Source organism: Chlamydomonas reinhardtii, chromosome 12 (genome assembly GCF_000002595.2).
Source record: "Chlamydomonas reinhardtii strain CC-503 cw92 mt+ chromosome 12, whole genome shotgun sequence".
Taxonomy (NCBI): domain Eukaryota; kingdom Viridiplantae; phylum Chlorophyta; class Chlorophyceae; order Chlamydomonadales; family Chlamydomonadaceae; genus Chlamydomonas; species Chlamydomonas reinhardtii.
Genome location: NC_057015.1, coordinates 1,884,656 through 1,904,978, shown reverse-complemented (window position 1 = coordinate 1,904,978; position 20,323 = coordinate 1,884,656). Strand labels below are relative to the sequence as shown.

The 20,323-nt window shown below is 61.2% G+C and overlaps 7 protein-coding genes across 7 annotated transcripts; 3 read left to right on the top strand and 4 right to left on the bottom strand.

The window, feature by feature from the left end:
- Positions 1–16: 16 nt before the first annotated feature.
- Positions 17–1,988, bottom strand: CHLRE_12g511000v5 (uncharacterized protein). The gene is made up of 5 exons (XM_001691006.3): positions 1,608–1,988; positions 1,359–1,505; positions 993–1,240; positions 644–817; positions 17–453 (listed from the first exon to the last, which is right to left on the bottom strand). Exons 3-5 carry the CDS (start codon positions 1,214–1,216, stop codon positions 150–152), a joined length of 702 nt encoding a protein of 233 aa, XP_001691058.1. The 5' UTR covers positions 1,217–1,240; positions 1,359–1,505; positions 1,608–1,988; the 3' UTR covers positions 17–149.
- Positions 1,989–2,128: 140 nt separating this feature from the next.
- Positions 2,129–5,014, top strand: CHLRE_12g511050v5 (uncharacterized protein). Its single transcript, XM_001690823.2, has 7 exons — positions 2,129–2,462; positions 2,594–2,623; positions 2,822–2,925; positions 3,098–3,169; positions 3,406–3,569; positions 3,775–3,941; positions 4,160–5,014. The coding sequence occupies exons 1-7, from the start codon at positions 2,419–2,421 to the stop codon at positions 4,617–4,619; spliced, it is 1,041 nt and encodes a 346-aa protein (XP_001690875.1). The 5' UTR covers positions 2,129–2,418; the 3' UTR covers positions 4,620–5,014.
- Positions 5,015–5,016: 2 nt separating this feature from the next.
- CHLRE_12g511100v5 (uncharacterized protein) lies at positions 5,017–7,808 on the bottom strand. The gene is made up of 6 exons (XM_043068238.1): positions 7,579–7,808; positions 7,213–7,302; positions 6,745–7,054; positions 6,290–6,477; positions 5,925–6,017; positions 5,017–5,775 (listed from the first exon to the last, which is right to left on the bottom strand). The coding sequence occupies exons 1-6, from the start codon at positions 7,702–7,704 to the stop codon at positions 5,191–5,193; spliced, it is 1,392 nt and encodes a 463-aa protein (XP_042918129.1). The 5' UTR covers positions 7,705–7,808; the 3' UTR covers positions 5,017–5,190.
- A 100-nt stretch (positions 7,809–7,908) lies between these two features.
- Positions 7,909–11,805, top strand: CHLRE_12g511150v5 (uncharacterized protein). The gene is made up of 7 exons (XM_001690824.2): positions 7,909–8,787; positions 9,038–9,151; positions 9,400–9,459; positions 9,631–9,843; positions 10,049–10,173; positions 10,446–10,611; positions 11,008–11,805. Exons 1-7 carry the CDS (start codon positions 8,572–8,574, stop codon positions 11,170–11,172), a joined length of 1,059 nt encoding a protein of 352 aa, XP_001690876.1. The 5' UTR covers positions 7,909–8,571; the 3' UTR covers positions 11,173–11,805.
- A 501-nt stretch (positions 11,806–12,306) lies between these two features.
- CHLRE_12g511200v5 (uncharacterized protein) lies at positions 12,307–13,618 on the bottom strand. The gene is made up of 3 exons (XM_001691008.2): positions 13,431–13,618; positions 13,253–13,351; positions 12,307–13,172 (listed from the first exon to the last, which is right to left on the bottom strand). Exons 1-3 carry the CDS (start codon positions 13,494–13,496, stop codon positions 13,092–13,094), a joined length of 246 nt encoding a protein of 81 aa, XP_001691060.1. The 5' UTR covers positions 13,497–13,618; the 3' UTR covers positions 12,307–13,091.
- Positions 13,619–13,718: 100 nt separating this feature from the next.
- CHLRE_12g511250v5 (uncharacterized protein) lies at positions 13,719–15,584 on the top strand. The gene is made up of 4 exons (XM_043068239.1): positions 13,719–13,846; positions 13,993–14,115; positions 14,264–14,398; positions 14,625–15,584. Exons 1-4 carry the CDS (start codon positions 13,781–13,783, stop codon positions 14,859–14,861), a joined length of 561 nt encoding a protein of 186 aa, XP_042918128.1. The 5' UTR covers positions 13,719–13,780; the 3' UTR covers positions 14,862–15,584.
- An 8-nt stretch (positions 15,585–15,592) lies between these two features.
- On the bottom strand, positions 15,593–20,240 carry CHLRE_12g511300v5 (uncharacterized protein). The gene is made up of 8 exons (XM_043068240.1): positions 19,735–20,240; positions 19,458–19,604; positions 19,190–19,306; positions 18,869–18,965; positions 18,553–18,602; positions 18,285–18,402; positions 17,970–18,077; positions 15,593–17,787 (listed from the first exon to the last, which is right to left on the bottom strand). Exons 1-8 carry the CDS (start codon positions 19,845–19,847, stop codon positions 17,077–17,079), a joined length of 1,461 nt encoding a protein of 486 aa, XP_042918127.1. The 5' UTR covers positions 19,848–20,240; the 3' UTR covers positions 15,593–17,076.
- Positions 20,241–20,323: the final 83 nt, after the last annotated feature.

The following is a 20,323-nucleotide window of genomic DNA, read 5'->3' as shown; positions in this document are numbered from 1 at the left end:
TGCGACATGCCCCCATGGTGTATAAGGGCCATGCGTGGCTCTCGCCAACGCGGCGTCCGCACACGCGAACAATCTGTTGAGCTTGCGCCAAGGACAGACGACGCAAAAGCCACGCAGCCGCCCGATCAGCTCCTTCACAGCCACAGCCCTCACCGCACCACGAGCACATCCGCTGTTGAGCCACGATTGTGCGCTTCTGCACGCGCACCTTTACCTGGGCGCCCTGCTCGTGCAGGGCTATCCGCTGCTTCCCCTGCCCCGCCATTGCCCTCGTCCGGTAGCCCTGCCGCCGCCAGCCGCCCCCGGAGCACCTCATTGTCGGCCTCCACCGCCCGCAGCCGCTCCAGGAGCGACGCCACGCAGCCTTCGATCTCGCCGTCTATCTTGTCCCGCTCCGCCACCTCGGCACTCAACCGCGCGATGTGCTCCTCTAGCAGCCGCTTCTCGACGTACCTGTAGGGCGCTCGGCCAGGGTGGGTACAAGCGGGGTAAGAGCGTGCGGAATGTAAAAATGGAGAGTGCCAGGGGGGGGGGGGTGTTATACGCTCGCATCCGCTCGCGGGCTGCGTCCGACCTTGCTCAGCATTGCAACTGCCACCACCGGATTCAGCCTGCCAAGCCCGTGCTCGAGGCCGTCACGCACCAGTCGCTGAGCGCCTTCTCGCTCTCGTACAGCCGCGCGCTGTACAGCGCCGCCTCCGCCTCGCGCTCCTGCACCTCGGCCACCAGCCGCTTCTGCAGGTCATCCACCAGCGTCCGCGCCGCCACTGCCGTGGCGGAGGTGGAGCGGGAGCCGCCCGCAACCGTGCTGGCGCGCCTGTGTGCCGTGTAAGGCCATGAGGCACACGCAGTGACTAGTGTGCTCGGGCCTTGGATGCGTCGCCAGCGGCATCAGGACACGTGCATCAATCTGGCTTCGCAGCCTCGTCCTAAAGCGCCAGCTTCGACGCGACCAGAGGCACTAGCACGCACGCAAAAGCGGACGGACCCACTTGTTTAAGAGCCGGTTATAATCCTCGCGAATCTGCTTGTACTTTTGCTGATGCAGTGCCGACTGTGCCAAAAGGTCCCGCAGGCTGTCGGCGCTGACGCCGTTGCCACCGGCAGGCCCTGCCCCGCCCCGCCCTGCTCCCGCCCCGCCGCCAGCTGGACCGCCCGCCAGCTGCAACTCCAGCAGCGAACAGCGCCGTCGGGCCGCCTCCAGCGCTTGCTGCATCTGCCGTATCGTCAGGTCACGTTCCTGAGGCCGGGCAGGCGGCGAGTGAAGAGTTGGAGCGGGTGGAGCAAGGGTTGCGCAGGCCAGTGCGAGGTTTGCAGCCATGACATAATAACGGTAGCTAGAGAGTTGCACTACACACCTGCAGCGCCTGAGCCAGCGGGCTAGCGTCACCGGCTCCGTACGCCGAAGCTGTCGTGGACGGGCGAAGTGAGGTGCCTGGCCTGCTGCTGCCTGAGCCTGGCCCGGCGGTGGGCGGCGGCACCAAATCAACGCCATGCTGGTTTGCCTGCATTGCCCATGCATGTTGGCATGCTCAGCCATCGCTTGCAAGGGTTCTACGTTGCCCAAAGATATGGTCATAGCCTGTAAGCGTGCATCGTGCCCTCACCCGCGCGACGGCTAGCTCCTTTTCAAGCTCTACGTTCTTATGATACAGCTTCTTCATTATGCTTCTTGACATAGTCATCTTCTGTTCAAGTTCCGCTACTTTGCGTTGTAACGTGCTGTCTTTTGCACTGCTTGACGACGTAGACGCGGAGGACCCGGATGCGGTCCGCGCGCCCGTGTCGGGCGTGTCAGGGTATGCCGCGTCGGCAGCCACAGCCCCCGCCGCGTGCGACAGGTCCGCCAGCGCTTGCTGCACCTGTTCACGCAGCGAGGGTGCAATGCCCAAGGAAGCCAGCCCCGCCAATATGTCCAGCGCTTGGGGCCCGGTCTCGAGCGAGCCATCCTCGTCTTCGTTCATCACGATCGTAAACTAGCGTGCTACTTTTAAATGAAAAGATATATACATGCAGTAAGTTACTTGGGTCTCAATGCGTTGAAGCTCTGAGCTGCATCCCAATGTAACGATCGGGCAACGCCGCGACTAGCCGCGCTTTACCCTAGTGCTTCTATCTGCTCACATGACACATTTTCATAGCACTTATACCGATTACATCATAGGGCAACGCTTGGCAAGACCCGCAAGCTCTTCGACGGGCAACTGAAACTTCTTTCTATTATATTTGGCTATCAAGTGAATGTATTCTATAATATAATCTGACAGCGAAACACACGCAGTTGTCCGGTTAAAGGCTCAAGGACCAGCTTTGAGCAAAGCATCCGGCGAGCTTTGGGCGATTGGTATTAGTTCTTTCTTCTGCTAGCGCCGTTGTGACGGTACAGCGACTGCATCAGGCCGAACGGCTATCAGCAAAATGACGCGGGGCTTGGACTATTACGAGGTCATGGGCCTTACAAGGTGCGTTGCGCTTACATATGGACACCCCCTTGGCCCAAATGGGACGTGTGGGCTTATCCAAGTCTGCAAAATATGTATGAGTCTGCATGCCCTCATCGTTTCCGCGTGCCCACGCATGCTGTGTACCGCAGGAGTGCCAATGACATTGATATTCGCCGAGCGTGAGTTTGGGAGACTGTAGGGTCGCGCGGCCCGGGGCGTGCGTGCGTGTGCACCCACCCCGATGCTAGGCAATGCACTGTGCCACGAACCACGCGGATTCATGGTGGCGGCTTGCATTGCCAGCAGCAGCGCCTCCTTCAGGAAAGGGGGAGAGCCTGACATGAAGCGCGCCTGGCATGCTTTTCTGTCGCTTACAGCTACCGCCGGCTGGCGCTTAAGTATCACCCAGATATCAACAAGGATGGGGCGGCTGGCGATGAGTTCCTCCGCATTTGCGAGGCGTACGAGGTGCTCTGCGATCGTAAGTTGAATTGCAGACGTATCACCGGTGGGCCAAGAGGGTTGCACTTGACGCTGGGGCCATAAGCTCTGTGTGGTTTGGGGGTCTGGTACTCTGGTTGTTCCCCAACCGCGGCGGCTAGCGCTCGGTGACTGCGACTGACCGCCAATCACACACGCCTTGGTCCCTGCAGCCAAGACGAAGGGGTTTTATGACCTATACGGAGAGGACGCACTAAAGGACGGGATATCCGACGGCAACGGAGGTAAGACCTGGGTGACGTGCACTGCAAGGGCAAGACCTGCGTGACGTGCACTGCAAGGGCAAAAGACCTGCGGGGCGCCCCTGGGGTACTGCAATGCTGCATTGGGTTCTCGGGAGCCATGCACCGCACTAGACAAGCCGGAACCAGGCGCACCGGCCCGGAATAGTCTGAATGTGCATGAGCGGACGCCCGGCCTTTTGCACGTCACAACACACACCACTCCACCCACCGCACAGGTCTGAAGGGCCCCATGTATCGGTTCAACCCAGAGGAGAGCCCCAAGGCTGTGTTTGAGCGCTTCTTCGGCACCGCCAACCCCTACGAGGCACTGGAGGCGCTGTCCAACCAGTTCGAGTCCATGACCTCGGAGGAGGCGCCCGCGCGCGGCAAGAACAAAGTGGTGAGGAGTGGAGACGATCGGATGTAGAGCTGGCCTTCTCCCGGAGCCGCAAGTGCAGCACGGTGTTGATAGGGAGCCAGTCTGGTTCTGCATGTGCCTGTACTGGACGAGCGCCCATATCACAAGGGCGCCTTCAATGCCCATAGCTAAATCCCTTGCTGATTTTCTGGGCATACTGGCCCCTGTTCACATTTTAACCCCGCAGTACCCACTGGAGCTTACGCTGGAGGAGATCTTCCACGGCTGCCTGAAGAAGGTGGCGCACAAACGCAAGGTGCTTCTGTTCAGCGGCGAGTACGTGGAGGAGGAGCGCCAGCTCACCGTGGACGTCAAGCCGGGCCTGCCTACTGGCACGCGCTTCGTGTTCGAGGGGTGAGTCAGTGCCGGGTGGCTCTTGAAGTTCCACAGTTCAACCACGTAACTTACCTGCATTAGGTTGGATGAACGATGTGACATTCGTGGCAGGCAACTTTGTGATGGTTGCGTGAGAGCGCGGCCCTGTTTGCTTCGCGTGTGCATGCCGTGCACCACTGCCAGGCTTGCCATGAATCATTTCCGATGAACATCTGCATTTGGATGCATACCCACAGGGAAGGGAACAAGACGCCCAAGAAGGAGCCCGGGCCGGTTGTGTTCGTGCTCAAGCCTAAGCCGCACCCGCGCTTCGTGCGCCGCGGCTCCGACCTGGTGCACAAGGTGACGCTGCCGCTGCACCACGCGCTCATCGGCACCACGCTTGATATCCGCACCCTGGATGACCGCGACCTCAAGGTGCCCATCTCCGACATCATGCGGCCCGGCTCCTCGCTCACGGTGCCCGGCGAGGGCATGCCACTGCCCGCCACGCCCTCGGCGCGCGGTAACTTGGTCATTGAGATCGACCTGCTGTTCCCGACGCACCTGACGGAGACGCAAAAGATGCTGCTACGCAGCGCGTTCTTCCTTCCGCCGCCCACGGAACAGAACGAGGAGACCAAGAAGGCGCTGCGGGACTACGAGGCGGCGTTCAAGCACGATCTCAAGGGCTGGGCCACCGTGTTCAAGCGGTAGAGAGAGGGGCAGGGTTTGGTACTGCGGTGGCTGGATACCCGTGTGGGCCATGTGCTTCTTGGGGATTGGAGCGTTTACATGAGGACAGGCTTGCACCTCTGAGCGAGGTGCAAGAAGAGGCTGTCAAAGCGGGGAGGTTGGAGTGCCCTGGGTGACTGAAGCTTCGGCTGACTAGATGCAGAGGCGCTGGATAAGGACATGTGTACGTTATTGTATACCAGGGCTGGCATCTCGTCTGCGGCTGCGAGTTTTAGCAATGGTAGCATGCGATTGCCGAGCAATGAAAGTACGGTAGCCGCTGCTATGTGATGCTGGTGCGGACAGTGGTTGGCTGGACAGAGGTCCGCTGGGCGCTGGCAAGAGGGTGGAGTACAACCGCTATTGTTACCTTGAGCATACCATAATCGAACGATCCGTATTGGAGTAATCTTCAGCACCCTGCTTCTATGCCGTCAGCCTGAGCTGATGCTCGCCACGTTAACAGCTGCTCAGCCTCTTTCTTAATTCCTGCCTACTTATCCTACAAAACGCCAACAACCAACAATGGCCCACCACACCTGCACTAAACTGCTCACCACCAGGCCAGCACTCGCCATGGACTGTCTAGGTTGTTGACTGCGCCCTTGGGCAGCGGTCCACGTGCCAGCAGCCACGTTCCGTTCCGCCGCACCACACTGCTCGCCTCCATGTCGCCGCTGCTCCCACTGCCACTGCTTCCCCCGTCGTTGCCTGAGCCCTGCACGCCCACCAGACCGTACGCCACGTCCAGCTTCACATCCAACGAAACCACCATCACCAGCCACGATTTGGTCACATCATCAGCGCTGCTGCTTTTGCTCTTCTTGGCGCTGGTGGCGGGCGCGTCCGTCTTCGCTGACCCGCTCGTGCTGGCGTCCTTGCCGGCACCCGCGCCCGCCGCCTTGGTCGGCTGCGGTTGCCCCTTCACGCTCTTGCTGTCGCTGCTGCTGCTGCCTCCACTGCTGCCGCCGCTAGTGCTGGGCTCCAGCCACTCCGGTGCGAAGGCCCGCATGGAGGCGGGTCCCCACAGGTTGACGCCGCCAATGGCCGCGTGCGTCACGTGTGCCGCCACGGAGCGCACCACCAGGCCCGACTCCTCCAACAGCCGCTTGCGGTCCCGCTCCACCGCGTCCACTGCCTGCATTGTTCGAGTAAGGCCGAGCGCAAGGGCGAGAGTGAATACGGCAGCGCACGTCGCTGGTGACACGATCAGCCCCGTGATGATAGTGCAACCAAGGGCCAACTGGTCCCATCAATGGGTGCCCTCGGGCCTAACAGCAGGCGTACCTTCGACGAGGCCATGCGGCGGAGCGTGTCTAGGTCGTTGGCTGCAACCGCCTCATAGAAGGCCGGCACCGCGTCGCGCACGCCCTCCAGGAACTGCATGGCATTCAGGGCAAACGGGTGCAGGCAAAAGTGAGTAGTCGCAGCACAAAATGTCCAAGAGCACTACCGCCCATGGTGCCGTACCACAGTCCGGTGGTTGCTATGCGCAATCGGAACGGTCTGGACAATCACCGTGACCCCAGTCCTACTGCGGCGAGCCCGCCACGTTGGTGCCCATAGGGCTCCACTCGCCGCCAAGCAAAAGCCACCACCGCCACACTAACCACCATCATCACCAACCTGCCTGCCACCTCCTTCCAACCCACCTCCTCCGCGTCGAAGTCGTGCTCCACCTCCTCCCGCACCATGCGCTCCGCCATGGTCTGCAGCCGCGCCAGCACGCCCGGCAGCACCACGCTGCGCAGCACCTGCCGCACCGGCTGCAGCAGCACGCCCGACACGCGCGCAAATGGGTTATCGTAAAGGTAGCTCCACGCGCCGTTGCCAGTGCCGCCTGCAGGTACCGCACACGGTGCGCAGAAGGGATGCGGTGTGGTGTGATATGATATAGAGGGCGTCACAATAAGCAGGCACACGATGTTTGCGCCTTCCGCAGGCCTCCCAATCGACAGGCGCCCATTGGACCCCCTCCACAGCTGGCACCCGGTACAGCCGAGCACATAGCAACGCCGTGCCTGCAGTGCGGCATTGGCACAGTGCGCAGCAGCGCCCTCCGCCCCGCCCCTCGCCCACCGCCTCCCATCCCGCCCCGCGAGCTGACCTGCTGTGAGCCCCTCGTACGCGTGGCGCCGCTCCGCCTGCTCCAGGATGGGCTGCAGCTTCTGCATCTGCTCCGTCCGCGAGAAGTGCCCGTGCACGTAGCCGGCATCGGGGTCGGCGGACGGTTCCGCCTGCGACGCCGCGCTAGAGGCGGCGGAGGCGTCCGAGGCAGAGGAGCTGGACGTGGAGGTAGAGGTAGCGGATTTCGCAGCCGCAGGTTCGGTGGCAGCAGCCGCGGCTGCCGAGGTGGAGGCAGGGGAGCCGAGGTCGCGCCCAGCCGGAGACCCCGGCGGAGGCGGGGCGGCAACCCTCTGCAGCCAAAGGACGGAGGTGCGGTGTACATGCGTCTGCAAAACATAAGCCCTCAACCTATCCTATCCAGGCTTCCACGTTGGGCAGCCGCAGGACGCTCCCTTTCCCCTCCCCCCAAACGCTCTGTGGTCCTTCGTCAAGAGGCCCACCAACGCACCGGCTGTGTCCCCTTCATATCCGCAAGCTGCTGCTGCATGGCTGCCAGCTGCTTTTGGAGCTCGGCGTTCTGCCGCTCGAGGGTCACTACCTGCAAGCGTGTGCAACCGTGGATAGTGTGTATGCCTCAGCTGATATGCATGCCCATCCAACAATCTGGCTTGTGCCCCCACTAGCAGCCGTAGGTAGGAATAGTACTAGATCATGTCGCCACACGGCTCGCCTTGCATGGCTGCCAACAGCACACGCCTGCTCGGTGTCCGGTGTATCTGAAGTTGTCTCACCGACCCCGCCACACACACGCCCCGGCCAACCCTGCCCGAGGCCCTGCCCCCGCCATCCCGAACCCTATCACATGGCTGCGCACCTTCTCATCGCCACCGGTCGCTAGGTTCCGTCGAAACGCTGTCGGTGCCAGACCAGATTGGCCCGCGTGAGCGCTGCCACTCGCGCACCGCGCCAGCAAACGCAATCCCGAGCGGCTTAACGACATCTTGTTAAGCTTCTGATATGGACAGCAGCAGAAAGCGAGCCTACAGGAAAACGAGTTCCCCAATCACTGCACATATGCAATCATTGGTGCAGTAAGTAGTTAACTATGATGAAAGTTTTACATGTGGAACGTCAATGAGCATAGGAGAGGTGGGGCGTAATTTTTAGCGCAATCGCGCCGAATTGCATCGACTTGACCTTCCCCGCTGCCAAAGAAGTCGTCGCAGACTGGTCCTGTGGCTAATCGCATTAATTGAATGAAGTCGCGCTGATTTTCAAGGTCGTGGTCAACTTAACAAACACACGTCGGCATACCGTTGTGTCTCCGCGGACCGCCGCGTAGATGTGCAAGTTAAGCCAACACGGATTTGCATAATTAGATAGAGATTTAAACATGTTGCGACGGCAGGCGGCTTCCTGTGGCCAGGCGCAGCAAGCGTTTGGCCACCGCAGCGGCCGGGCCTGCCCAGGGCGTGCACCATGTGGGCCAGTGTTGCCAAGTGTTTCATCACACAATTCCAGAAGCTTGCATACCCTTGCGCCGTGCGCGGTGGCGTCCAGGGGCGAGCCAGTGCAAGCGTTGGAGCCGACTCAGCGAACCCATTCAACGCGCAAAGAGGACGTGGTCGCATTACCACTATCACTTACCCAGTCTGTCGAGGACGGCGAACTGGTGCAATCGGACCTGGAGGATTCGTCTGTGCCTGAATGCGGGACCTTGCCCGAGGAAGCGCTGCGGAACCTGGACGCGTACCGGCGAGTAGAGGCATACAGCGCAACCACCAGCAGCAGCGCGGTTGTCACGGGCAACGGTTTTGCCTACCCCCCGGCGCAGCGCAACCAAATCCGGGAGTCGTGGGATGCCCTTATGCGGTGGTCGAAGGTGTTCAACACGCGTAAGCTCGCGGGGAGCCCCCTTGAAGCCGCAAAGAAAATTGTAGTGTTCGGCGGGGGCTCGTTCGGCACGGCGATGGGCTGCGCCCTCGCACGGCAAAAGCCGGACCTGGAGGTGGTGCTGCTGGTGCGGGACCCCTACCTGTGCAAGGACATCAACCTGCTGCATGAAAACACGCGCTACTTGAAGGTGGGGCCGGTGCAACAAGGGCGCCCTCCGATCTTCGAGAGGGGCTTCAGGGGTTTCTGGTGCGAAGGCCCAGGGCTGCCGAGCAAGGAAGGCACGGGGCCGTCCCGCGGACTGGGCGTTTGCACTGGGATCAGTCACTTTCGCAGGAATACCGCTGCCCCGCACATGCAACTGCTTTCATAGCACCATGCCGAATAGAACGCTGCTATTGGCTTGATCGTTGCACCCTTTTCCTGACACGGCGGCACAGGGCTTCAAGATGCCGCCCAACGTGCGCGCCACCACGCACGCACCGGAGGCCATCGTGGGCGCGCAGTATGCGGTGCACGCCGTGCCCGTCCAGTCATCCCGAGCCTTCCTGCAGGTAGGTAGCGTGCAAACTGTGGCAGGGGAACCAGGTATTGCGCCGCTACTGCTGGCAGCGGCTGGGTGGGCGCTGCACGTGCGCGCGCTGTCGCGCTGTCATGCCGTTAGTGGCGTGCCTCTGTTCCCGCACGGGGCCTGAGCTGCCAGTCGCGACACTTGCATGCAGTGCTGGTTCAAGGTTACTCGCCAGCACCGCTAACCCCCATGCCGGCGGTGTTGTGTTTTGCTATAATTTGTCTGCCACAGGGCATCAAGGAGTACCTCCCATCCTCGGTGCCCATCATTTGCGTCAGCAAAGGCCTTGAGGTGCGTGCGTCCAGCAGCCCATACCGCGCGTAGCCTGTACCCGTGAAGAAGTACATCATGCAGATTGGGCGGGTCATAGTGCGTGAGTATTTGAGCCCTGTAGCCACACTTGGAAGGTCGAGCATGCTTTTGCCATGGTACCGCCGCGCGCGCCGTTGGTTGGATGCGCAGGTGGGCAGTGGGCAGATGATGTCGGAGCTCATTCCCAGCGCGTTGGAACGCAAGCAGCCGGCGGTGTTCCTGTCAGGGCCGTCGTTCGCCAAGGAGGTCATGCAGAACCGGCCCACGGGCGTGGTAGCGGCGTGCAAGGACGCCAAGCTGGCGCGGACGGTGCAGGCGTTGTTCGCCAGCCCCACCATGCGGGTCAACACCACAACCGACGTGGTGGGTGCGGGGCGCTGGGCAACCGTGTACTCAGGTTGCTGGGGATGTGAGTAGCCAGGCATGCAGCACTAGTGCGCTAGTACCTGGCATCGCCTGCCGCAAGCAGCAGGGGCGCACGCTTGGCGTTGATGCAAGCTGGAAAGCACGCGGCAGGGAGCCAACGCACGGGGCAGTGCCGTCAGACCTCTGATGTGGCCTCGCACAGGTGGGCGTGGAGATCTGCGGCGCGCTGAAAAACGTGCTCGCCATTGCGGCGGGCATCGTGGAGGGCATGGACTTGGGGCACAACGCGTTGGCAGCGCTCATAGCGCAGGGCTGCTCGGAGATCAGGTATGCGCCGTGCCTGGGGCTGGAGCCGGGGACGAACAGGCGGGCGGCCGGGAGTGTAGGATTGGACATGCGGGCGGTGACGGGAAGAAGAATGGGTGTTTCGTTGCTTCAATCCTCGCCACCGTGGCCTGGGCTCCTTTAAAGCGAGCTTCTTGACTGGGACAGCGTTCGGGAATGGGTCCGAAACAATGCGCAAACGCGCGTCACCCGGCCCGCCTTGCCGAACCAGATGCCTGCCAACCTGCTGCTTCTGCATTTGCCCCAACGTGTAGGTGGCTGGCGGAGAAGCTGGGCGCCAAGCCCACCACCATGTCGGGGCTGTCGGGCCTGGGCGACATCATGCTCACCTGCTACGGCGACCTGAGCCGCAACCGCAGTGTGGGCATGCGCCTGGGGCGCGGCGAGCGGCTGGAGGACATCATTGCGTCCAGCTCACAGGTGGGTGCAGCTTAAAGGGTTCTAAGGGAGGGTGGGTGGGTGGGTGGGTGGGTGGGTGGGTGGGTGGGTGGGTGGGTGGGTGGGTGGGTGGGTGGGTGGGTGGGTGGGTGGGTGGGTGGGTGGGTGGGTGGGTGGGTGGGCGGATGGAGTGGGTGGGTGGAGTGAGTGGGTGGGTGGGTTGGTGGGTGGAGTGAATGGGTGGGTGGGTGGGTGGAGTGAGTGGGCGATTGATTGGTGCCGTCGTGGGCGATGATGCTCCCCACGCTACGGGCCTGGCCTTGAGTGTTGGTGTGGGGTAACAGTGGCTGGATGCGTGTGCTGTTCGTTGCGGCCAGTGCACCACGTGCGTGCATCGCTTGCTGACGTGCCTACTCGCTGATACTCGGACTGGCGCAGGTGGCGGAGGGCGTGGCGACGGCTGGCGTGGTGGTGGGGCTGGCGCGCAAGTACCGCGTGTCGCTGCCGGTGCTGACGGCGGTGGCGCAGGTGCTGGACAACAACCTCACGGCGCGGGAGGCGGTGTTCCACATCATGAACCTGCCGCAGATCGAGGAGGCATAGCGCATGGGCGTGGCAGCAGCTGCGGCAGATATGGTGGCAGCAGCAGGCAGCCGGCCGCAGGCGCATACCAGCAGGAGGGCGGTAGAAGGGCAGGGGTATGGCCGCGTGCAAGGGCAAGTGCGGCTCAGGGTAGCGTGAGAGTCATGAGGGATGTGCGGTGCCATTGATGCCAGGATCCCTGGTCAGGCAAACAACCGGCGTTGTGTTTAGGCAGCAGAGAGGGGAGGGCTTGGCGGCGTATGTCGCGCGGCGCTGACAAGCACTGAAAGTGGTAGTACGCGAAGGGATGATGACTGATTTGACCTCATCGGACCAATCGGACGCACCGGCTGCGCGGCAACCGGTTGTTCGTGTGTGCTGCATGCACCGTGCAAGTATCTCCGCACTGTGGCAGGATCACCGGGCATCATCAGGTATGCCCCGCTAGGACCAAGTGGTGAAAGTCGTGCTATCACGGAATGCGGCGTTGCATGGCGGTTCTAAAGGATCTCCCGAGAGTGGCCGTATGTCCAGGATCAAGCATCAACATAAGGTGGCGATACATCAGGCCGTCGGGCGTCATGCACGCATGCCACACCCGGGCAGCTGCAAGTAGGCGGCAGATGTGGGCACGGAATGTAACACTACTTATCCTGCCGCTCGCACTGTGGAACAGTGGAAGGGTCCATGCGCCCCGGCCAACTGGACTAAAGACAGCCCGGTCAGCCCCTCACCAGCTTCCCACTGCTGCGCTCAGTCGCACCCTTTCCTCCTTTGAGGCCACCTCACGCACTAACGCTGCTAGAACTGCACAGGTGGTGGCTACAGTGCCCTCCACGGGTGCGACATGCCCCCACGGTATTAGGGCCATCCGTGGCTCTCGCAACCGCACGCTTCAACCGCCTGCTAGGACGGGGTCAGATGCGCTGCATACTACGGTATCGGAGTACGCCGCCCTGCCCCTTGCCATAATACATTCATACCCTGTGCCATGACCCTGCCATGACTGCCGGTTCTGCGAGGCAGGCCGCCCTGAACTGCCATCGCACACTCACGCAAACTCGTGTTGCGATCAAGCATGCTGCTTGTCGGCCTTGTCCCTTGTCCCGTCTTTGCGGTCTTCCGGAGGCTGGCTGGCTGAGGTAATACACTGACACTAGAATCGGACAATCGGTACGCTACTGGCACGGTGTGTTCATCATGACCGCGTGACGGGCTTTGACAGTTAGTGGTGTCTCCACCACGTCTCCACGTTTTCTGACCGCCCTGGACCGCCGGCTACTCACGCACAGGGCAGTCCTCGTCCCAAGGCAAATCGACGCTGACTTGATAGACGGCGCGCTGTCTACGCCACGCTCTGCCCACACGCTTCTACGCTGTTGGCTGCAGGACCACCAGCACGCTCCTTCCACTGAGCCGCCTGCACCTGGCGGCGCAAAAGGCTGACCCCATGGGCGCCCTGCTGCCCCTAACCGCACACGCAAACGCGTGACCCAACAAAATCAAGCCCACCACACGGCAGAGCTGCGTCAGACAGCACTGCTTGACGCAACACGCAGCATTGGTACCAGCAAACCATGTGCCACAACCTTACACCCTTGCTTCCAGGCTGGCACAGCGCCATGGACAGGTTTTCTGCCCTCAAGAATTATCGCCATAAAGGCATGTATTGTCAATCTAAGAGTCATCATGTCTACATGTGCATGTCGGAGCTGAGCGCCCTCCGGCCTCCGTGCTCCTGCGACGCCCCACCTCACCCGTCCGTCACCACGCTAACTGACATCACCAGTTCACAAACTGCACACCTTGACTTCTGCCCCGCCCACATACCCTACCGCCCCGTATAAGCCAAGTGAAAAGCTCCAGCTCCATGCAGCTGGCATAGCCTCCTCGTCCGCCAAGCTGATAGACTGCGCCAGCGGCCGCGCCAACGCCCGTGCTCAGTGACCCCCTCCTGCGGGTTTGCTGCCACCCGCGAGCTGTGCACGCCGCTCCCGCTCAATGACCTGCCGCCGCGTCCGCTGCGAGGGACGTACAAGCACCAGTAAGAAGCCGTGGCTAAGCTAAAGGGCAGGCCAAGTACCGCAGCAGTGCAATTTACCTCCTTCTCACGGTGCAGGCACTCGTTGTAGTCCTCCAGCCACTCCAGGCAGTGCTCGCGGCGTAGCGCAATCATTGGCTCCTTGCGCTCATCCATGCACTGCAGGTGCGTACAGCGAAATGGCAGCACAGTGTCAGCCGAGTCCGAGGGCATGGTCGTGACGACCAGCGCTGCGCACCTTCAGGTAATCCATGTACCAGTCGTAGCACCGGGCAGTGCCCGTCGAAAGGCCCATGCCCGCCATGGCTAGCGCTCTTCAGGAAACGTCCGCTCGGGCGGTGATGGTGAAAGCAGTGTCTCTAGCCTGGCCTCCTGGAAGAGGCTCCTACCTAAAATAATTGCTCAGTGCTTTGCCCAACCGCTGTGATGCGTGCGAAAGCCCTCAAGCAGTTTTCAGCATGGCGATGCGAAATGGACTTTGTTCTCATTCTGCATTCCCCTCGCTCCAAGCTCAAATTCACCTTGTGCATCTTTCCAAACACTAAATGTAGTACCAATCCTCGCTGTCATAGAAACACGCGTGCGAGCATGGCAACGATTAACGCTACACCGCAAGCTACCGAGGACTACAAGCGGTTGCAGCAGATTGAGCAGGTACACGCATGCCTACTTTTATTAGCACGAAGGGGTGGAAGGCTGCTGGGAGGGGACCTGCCCCCTGCTGGCTGGAGCCCCCTTCCATCAGCGCCTCGGTCCCCCCGTGCCTGTCAGTTCACGCCGCCCGCACACTCGCCCTGCAGAAAGTCATATCTTGCATACAAATCGCTGCTCAAGTCACAGAGCACTTCTCGCGCATCGGGCGCACCTCAGAACTGGCAGGCCCGGTGCAGCAGCTGTGCTCCCAATACATGAGCACGATTGCGGTAAGCTACCCGCGCATTATTCCACCTATGCCCATGCCAATGCTTGATGCAACGGCGGAAAGAGACCGCGATTGCCTGCCGCTTCCGTCCTCACGGTGCTTCGCTCACGCTTCCTGCGTTGCACTGTCATGCGAACCATCCGCTCCAGGAGGCATTGCAGCTTGTAAAGGACGGCGCAGAGGCAAGCACTACGGAGCACCGGTTAGAGCTACACGCCTACCATGCACTCGCGCGGGCTCACATCAACACGGAGAAGCTGCAGGTCATGCGCATGCACCTGCAGGTGAGCGGCAGCCAGGGCAGGGGAAGGCGTGGAGCCGGGCACATGCTGGTGGTGGGGCTGGGCGGACACAGTAGCCTGGGGTTGGTAAGACCCCTGCATGTCCGTGTCGACTTGCCGGAGTGCACACAAGGATGTGACGCCGCCACAGGATCTGGCAAGTGATTTCCAGCAAGGGCATGAACAGGCTGTCCTTGACATGGGTTCTGCACAAACTTTGCCCTTGCAGGAGATGCAGGCAGAGCTGGAGGCGGCTGGGGTACCGGACCCAACAGCAGCCAACGGCGGTGGGGCGGCGGCGGCGGCGGCTGGCGAGGCGGCGACAGAGGCGGGGGCAGCGACTGGAGCGCCCAATGCAGGGGCGGGGGCGGTGGGGCCTAGCGCTACGGTAGGCGCGCAACCGGGGCAAGTAGGCGGGACGGAACAGGCACAAGGGGGGTCCGAAGCAGTGGCAATGGAAGAGTGATAGTGGGCGAGGGGAGCCGGACTTAGACAAGGGAATGGGTTGACACTGTTTGTATCATGGTCAGGAGATATGCTGAAATGGGAATGCGCAGTCTCTTGATAAATTCTAGTATGCGTTTCACAATGAACCGAGAGAAAATAAGATTGCTGGGCGGGAGTTGCTGCAACCCTACTGGCGGCAAGGCTACTGGCTGTTAACGAATGAGGCATGCAGCGGGTGACAATGTGTGGGCCGCGCCATGGCGCAAGCGCAGATATCTTCAGAGTGGATTGGCCCCGGCACGATCCTCAATAGGATTGGTGTATGCGCCCAGGCATCTGGAACACTTGCCGGTGTCTGGAGCGGCGGGATAGCAGAAGGCAGAGTACGGTAGTGTCCAGCTCGCGTCTTTCGTGGTGTGTTTGTGCTCAATGTCCGGAAGAGTACGGTAGCATGGCAGCAGGGCCCCCTAGGTAACGAGCGGAAAACCCACCAAGAGTTTACTGGGATGTTGGCGACTGGCGCGCAAGGCATGGTGAGATCTCCGCGGTGTGTCCTCCGAGTCTAGGGAGTGTCACACTTCCGCGCGTGAACAATGCAGGGTGCCTAGTGACACGTGCCCCCTAGCCGCGGCACGGGATGAGAGGCAAGGCTGGCGTATTCAGGGCATACAGTCTTGAGCTGGGTGCTACGTGGCTCAGTGTTCCCGCACCACATGCTTTGGTCATGACGAGGATCGAGTCTTGATGATTGTCACGTTAGACTTACACGACTCGGTGCCCTTGGCGCCCTCGAGTGGGGCCGGTTCTATCATTAAATCATGTGGTCATTCTCTCTGGGATTGCTAACCGGCAGGCAATACCAGAGAGCGCAAGACTAATAGACTATAAGAACTAGTCTTGAGCTGGGCGGACAGCAAGGAGGGGCACTCCAAGGCATCGCCTCATACGGATACGCTCTCTCACCGAAAGACTCCTCAGCGCACTGCGTAGCACGCTGCAACACCAGTAGGGTCGCCTCTAGATGCCCGTTCCTACCACACACGTAGCAACATATAACATACACACAAGTCCGTTTGCTGAACACACAAGTCCGTCGCTTTGCTTCATCGCATACACTGTCTTTGCGCAACGTTTTCCTTGTGCTCTTTAACACAAGTCCTGCGCGGTGCACTGGCACGTACCGTGCCATGCCCGGATACCCGCCATATCACAGTCCGGGGACCCGGCACCCAACTCGCACGGTTGTGGGCCGGTCTTGCCCCAGACCAACTGACGCCTTGGCACGGTAGCTAAGCACGGCTCAAACACTCCCACTGAGAAAGAAGCCCTAATATCTACTGGCCCCGTGCCAGGTCTGGTTCGTCGCTTTGCATTGTGCCAGGAGGCCGCCTAGCCGGGCGCCCGTGGCCGCGCACTAGCCCCGCCACAACGCAGTAATTCGGTCGCAGTCCCCCAGTTTAATCTCTTTCCTGACCCTTGCAGCCGCCCCGGCAGTATCCTTTCCGGGTAGGCATCGAACATCACCGCGAAGAAGCAAGCGTACACTGTTGCGCCGCTCACCTCACTGAACTCAAGGCGGCCCTGCAGCCCATCCACCTGACAGTCATGTTGTGTAGATCACAACAACTTGCACGCTACGCCACGAATCCAGTACACCAGGCTAGTGCAGCCTGCATGGGAGCCCACCTGAACGACGCTGGCCCGGGCGACCACCTAGACGCCTCGTGGCCTACAGTCACGGCCCTAAACGACGCTGGCCCGGGCGATCACCTAGACACCTCGCGGCCTACAGTCACGGCCATGGACGAAGCCCCTAGCAGCATTCAGGTTGCCCCTAGCCTCAGGATTTCCTCCCGCCAGTGAACGGGCTCTGTGTACACTTCGGTAGCGGACAAGGCACCTCTTGCTCCCAGCTGCATTGTCATGCGAACCTCCAGTGCAGCTAGTCTCAAGCAATTCCTCACCATGGGTTCAGCTCAAATGAAACGTCTCACAAATTCCTCGCACCAGTGCCATGCCTGCATTGTCGGATCCCCAAGCCCATGTCAGGCCGTCACTAACACTATTTCGCCTATTGTATGCAGCCGCCCTTCCTCCTGCCAATACACTGTACCTCGCCTACCTCATGCCGCCACCCCCACCTACGCTACACACCTAACGCTGTAAGCTGCTCACATCTTAATACACACCTGCCATATGCCATTCTTGTTCCCGGTGCTGTCGAGCACCTGCGTTTACACGCCAGGTCGTTGCCGAGAGGGCTGTCGCGCGGACCCCGGCGATGCGGTTGTGCGCGCCGAGAGCCCGCCGCCTCCCAGCGTCCGGTTCGTCAGCGAGCCGCCATCTCCCGACAGCCCGCCCTTGGCCATACTTTGCACGCGTGACACTGACGGCCGCGTGCCGCCGTTGGCCGTTCCCGGTGGGCCCCCGTCCGCGTCGTTGTAACGGCTCACCACGCTTGCCTGGAACGCAAGCGCGCCGGCGGCCGCGCGCGGCCGCCCGCCATTGCCCTTCTGCTGCCCGGTCTCGATCGGCCGCGGGTTCGCGGCCGTGTACGCCGCGCAGCAGGACTGCGCCAGCGGGATGGTGGACAACCAGTTCATGAGGTCGTTGCGCCACGCCTCGTCGTGCGCCTCGCGCTCCCGCGCCTCCGCCTCCCGGTCCCGCTGCCGCGCCTCCGCCTCCGTGGCCAGCCGCTCCGTCTCCCGCCGGTCCGGGCTCCAGTCCGGCGGCCCTGGTAGCGCCTCCACCGCGGCGCCCACGCGCGCCACGACCTCGTCCGGCATGGGTGGCAGCTTGACCCGGTGTTGCCGCAGCTGCTCCACCAGGCTGACTATCCAGTTAAACAGCGCACGCAGGTTCAGGCGGCCGCCGGCGGGCAGGTGCTGGTGGGTGCCCAGGTCGAAACGCTCCGACCTCAAACTCTCTGAGTACTGCCCAGGCACCTGCGGGCGACAACGCCGTGGCAAACATATGTCACCATGTCAATATGTTGGAAAGCCGTTACCATTCCCCGTAGCTTGTTCACTTACGATTCCCACAATAGTTTGTCCTGTGACCTCGCCTAACGCCCTCTCGGCCGTTGCACCCCACCCGCCCGCCCCACTTATCTCCCCTGCGGCCTCACCGGCACCATGGGTCTGAACTTGGCCAGCTCGTTCTCCAGACGGTACTTGGCCACCAGCATGGCGCGCGCCTGCTGGTCCAGCCACGTGAGCGTGGCCAGCGTCACCGCCTACACGGAGCCAAGAGGAATATAATGGGACAAGTTGAGAGAAGTCATGGCTGGGTGGCACTGTAGTCCGGACGAAGGGGCCAGGGAGGAAGGAGACAGTATCACAGGTGGCAGGAGCGCTTGAAAGAGCAGTGATTAGCGGTGTACGGAGCGCTCCAGCGCGCTCACATGCGCTGCAGCCGGTGGGCTACTCGCAATCAGCCCCACCTTGCGTATCGTGACCTTGCGCCCCGCGATCCGCAGCTCCGCCCCCACGTGCAGATCGTACTCATCAATGGCCTGGCCGTTGCCCTTGGCCACTTGCAGCGCTATTGACACGCTCGTCCTGCAGGGCGGATGGCACGGCATCATATAACGTCTGGCTGCCAGCTTGGCGACGTAAAATGCGTGCCAGTAGTTGATGTTACTGTTACTAAGGTGCGCTGTTTGTGGTTGGCGGTTTGTGTGAGCCCCACCCGCGGCCCCAAGTGCTCACCCCGCCGTGCATGTCCGCGCCGCGGTGTCATACGTGATGTGCATGTGCACCTGTGGGAGGTAAGGTCCGTTACAAATGCAGTCAGCGGCCACAGTACCTCAGCAGGAGCAGGCTGGGTTCCCATGTCACAATCTAGGCGCTGGACTCCAAACACCGCGGCCAGGGTCGCCAAGCCCGGCAGCAAGGCCAAGTGGAGTGGGCTGCACAACTTCCTGTGACTGCAAATCTAAAACCCCAAGGTCCAGAGTCCATTACAACCACCCGGCCCCGTTCCCAGCCCCTCTCCAGCAGTCCAGCTCCAGCCCGGGCGGCTCACCCTGTCCTTTCCCGCCTCGTGCCACCAGGTCTCGAACACCAGCTTGGGCGGCATGGGTATCCGCTGGAAGGGCACCCAGGGCTCCTTGATCGTGACCCTGTTGCGCAGGGACCCACGAGCGACCGTCAGGTTCCCCATTGTGATCTTGTGGGCTGCACTGCTCTCATAACTAGCTATGGTTGCCGCTTTGCCCCGAAGCTGACAGAAATGGCATTCAATGTTGTAATGCTATGTCGCGGCAGTGCCGGCAAGCACGATGCTCTGCTCCATAACACGAGAGCCTTAAAGTGGATCCATGCCCCGGGTGCTCGGCATCCTCACCCTGGCGGTGACAAGGGCGACCGGGGCTGCGCCTCCACGCACCGCAGCGAAGTTGCCCTCAGTTGGTTGGAGAACTTTTTCCGTTCAGGTGAGAGTGCCCCCATATAAATGGCGGGACTGCATGCAGGCGGCAGTAAGAGGGTAGTGCGGCGAGCGGTGAGTTTGAACTCAGACTCGAATCCCCGCCACCCTTGGCGTACGTGGCATCGGTGAGCGTCCCCAGGCCCCGCGTGGCTGCCCATACAGTTCAAGTCGCTTTGGAGCTTACCTTGTTTGAAGCTTGCTGGGAGAATCCGGCGGTGCCGTGGTGGGTCGAGATTCAGGGTAGCTCTTTTGCCCTGGCTTTAAAGGGCTCCGGGGGCTGCGCGGACTCCGCGCTGTCACCACGGTCAGCCCATCATGCGGCAGGATGGACCTGCGGCAATGCCGCGGTTGCAGCTACGTCAAGCCCCGCAAACATACATACAACTGCATGGAGCAGCAACGCCCTCTCTCTGGAGTGGTGCAATGGGCAGCAACGCCGAAAAGCGCATTGTAGTGCTCACCCCTCGTGCTGAACCACGACGGCGGCCTCCACGGTCGCTTGGAATAACCGCACGGCCGCCTCGCTTTGCCGCTCCTGTGCCTCTGCCTCTTGCAGAGTACTGATAGCCTCCATCCTCACAGTCGTGACACCCGGATACCGGGCGGCGTGGTCCAAACCAATTGACCACTGGAGTGCGGGCAGAGAAGCAGGTATGGCCGTCGCGCGCCAGAACCCTCACGCGTGTTGGCTCGGGGAACGCAGAACCGATTCGCCACAGCGCAGCGTTTAATGGATGAACTATGTCGTTGATGAACTCTCGTGGGTAATAGTTCAAGCTCAACACCGTGCGCAGGCGTGGGGACACTAAACACAACGTTGGAAGCGGTGTGTGCTCCCAAGTTTAATTTGACAGCACCTCACAGTTTTAGCCTTTCGTTTGAGGCCCAGAAATAGCAGCGATGTGAGCGAACTGTGTTTCAGGTATCGCCCTTAGAAATTGGGGACAGCAGGTAAAGCGAGCTCATCACTCTTGTTGCTATCTATTGTCTACAATTATTTGTTTGATGATCTTTACTCAAACAGGAAACTGTCACTGTACATGCGCGAAT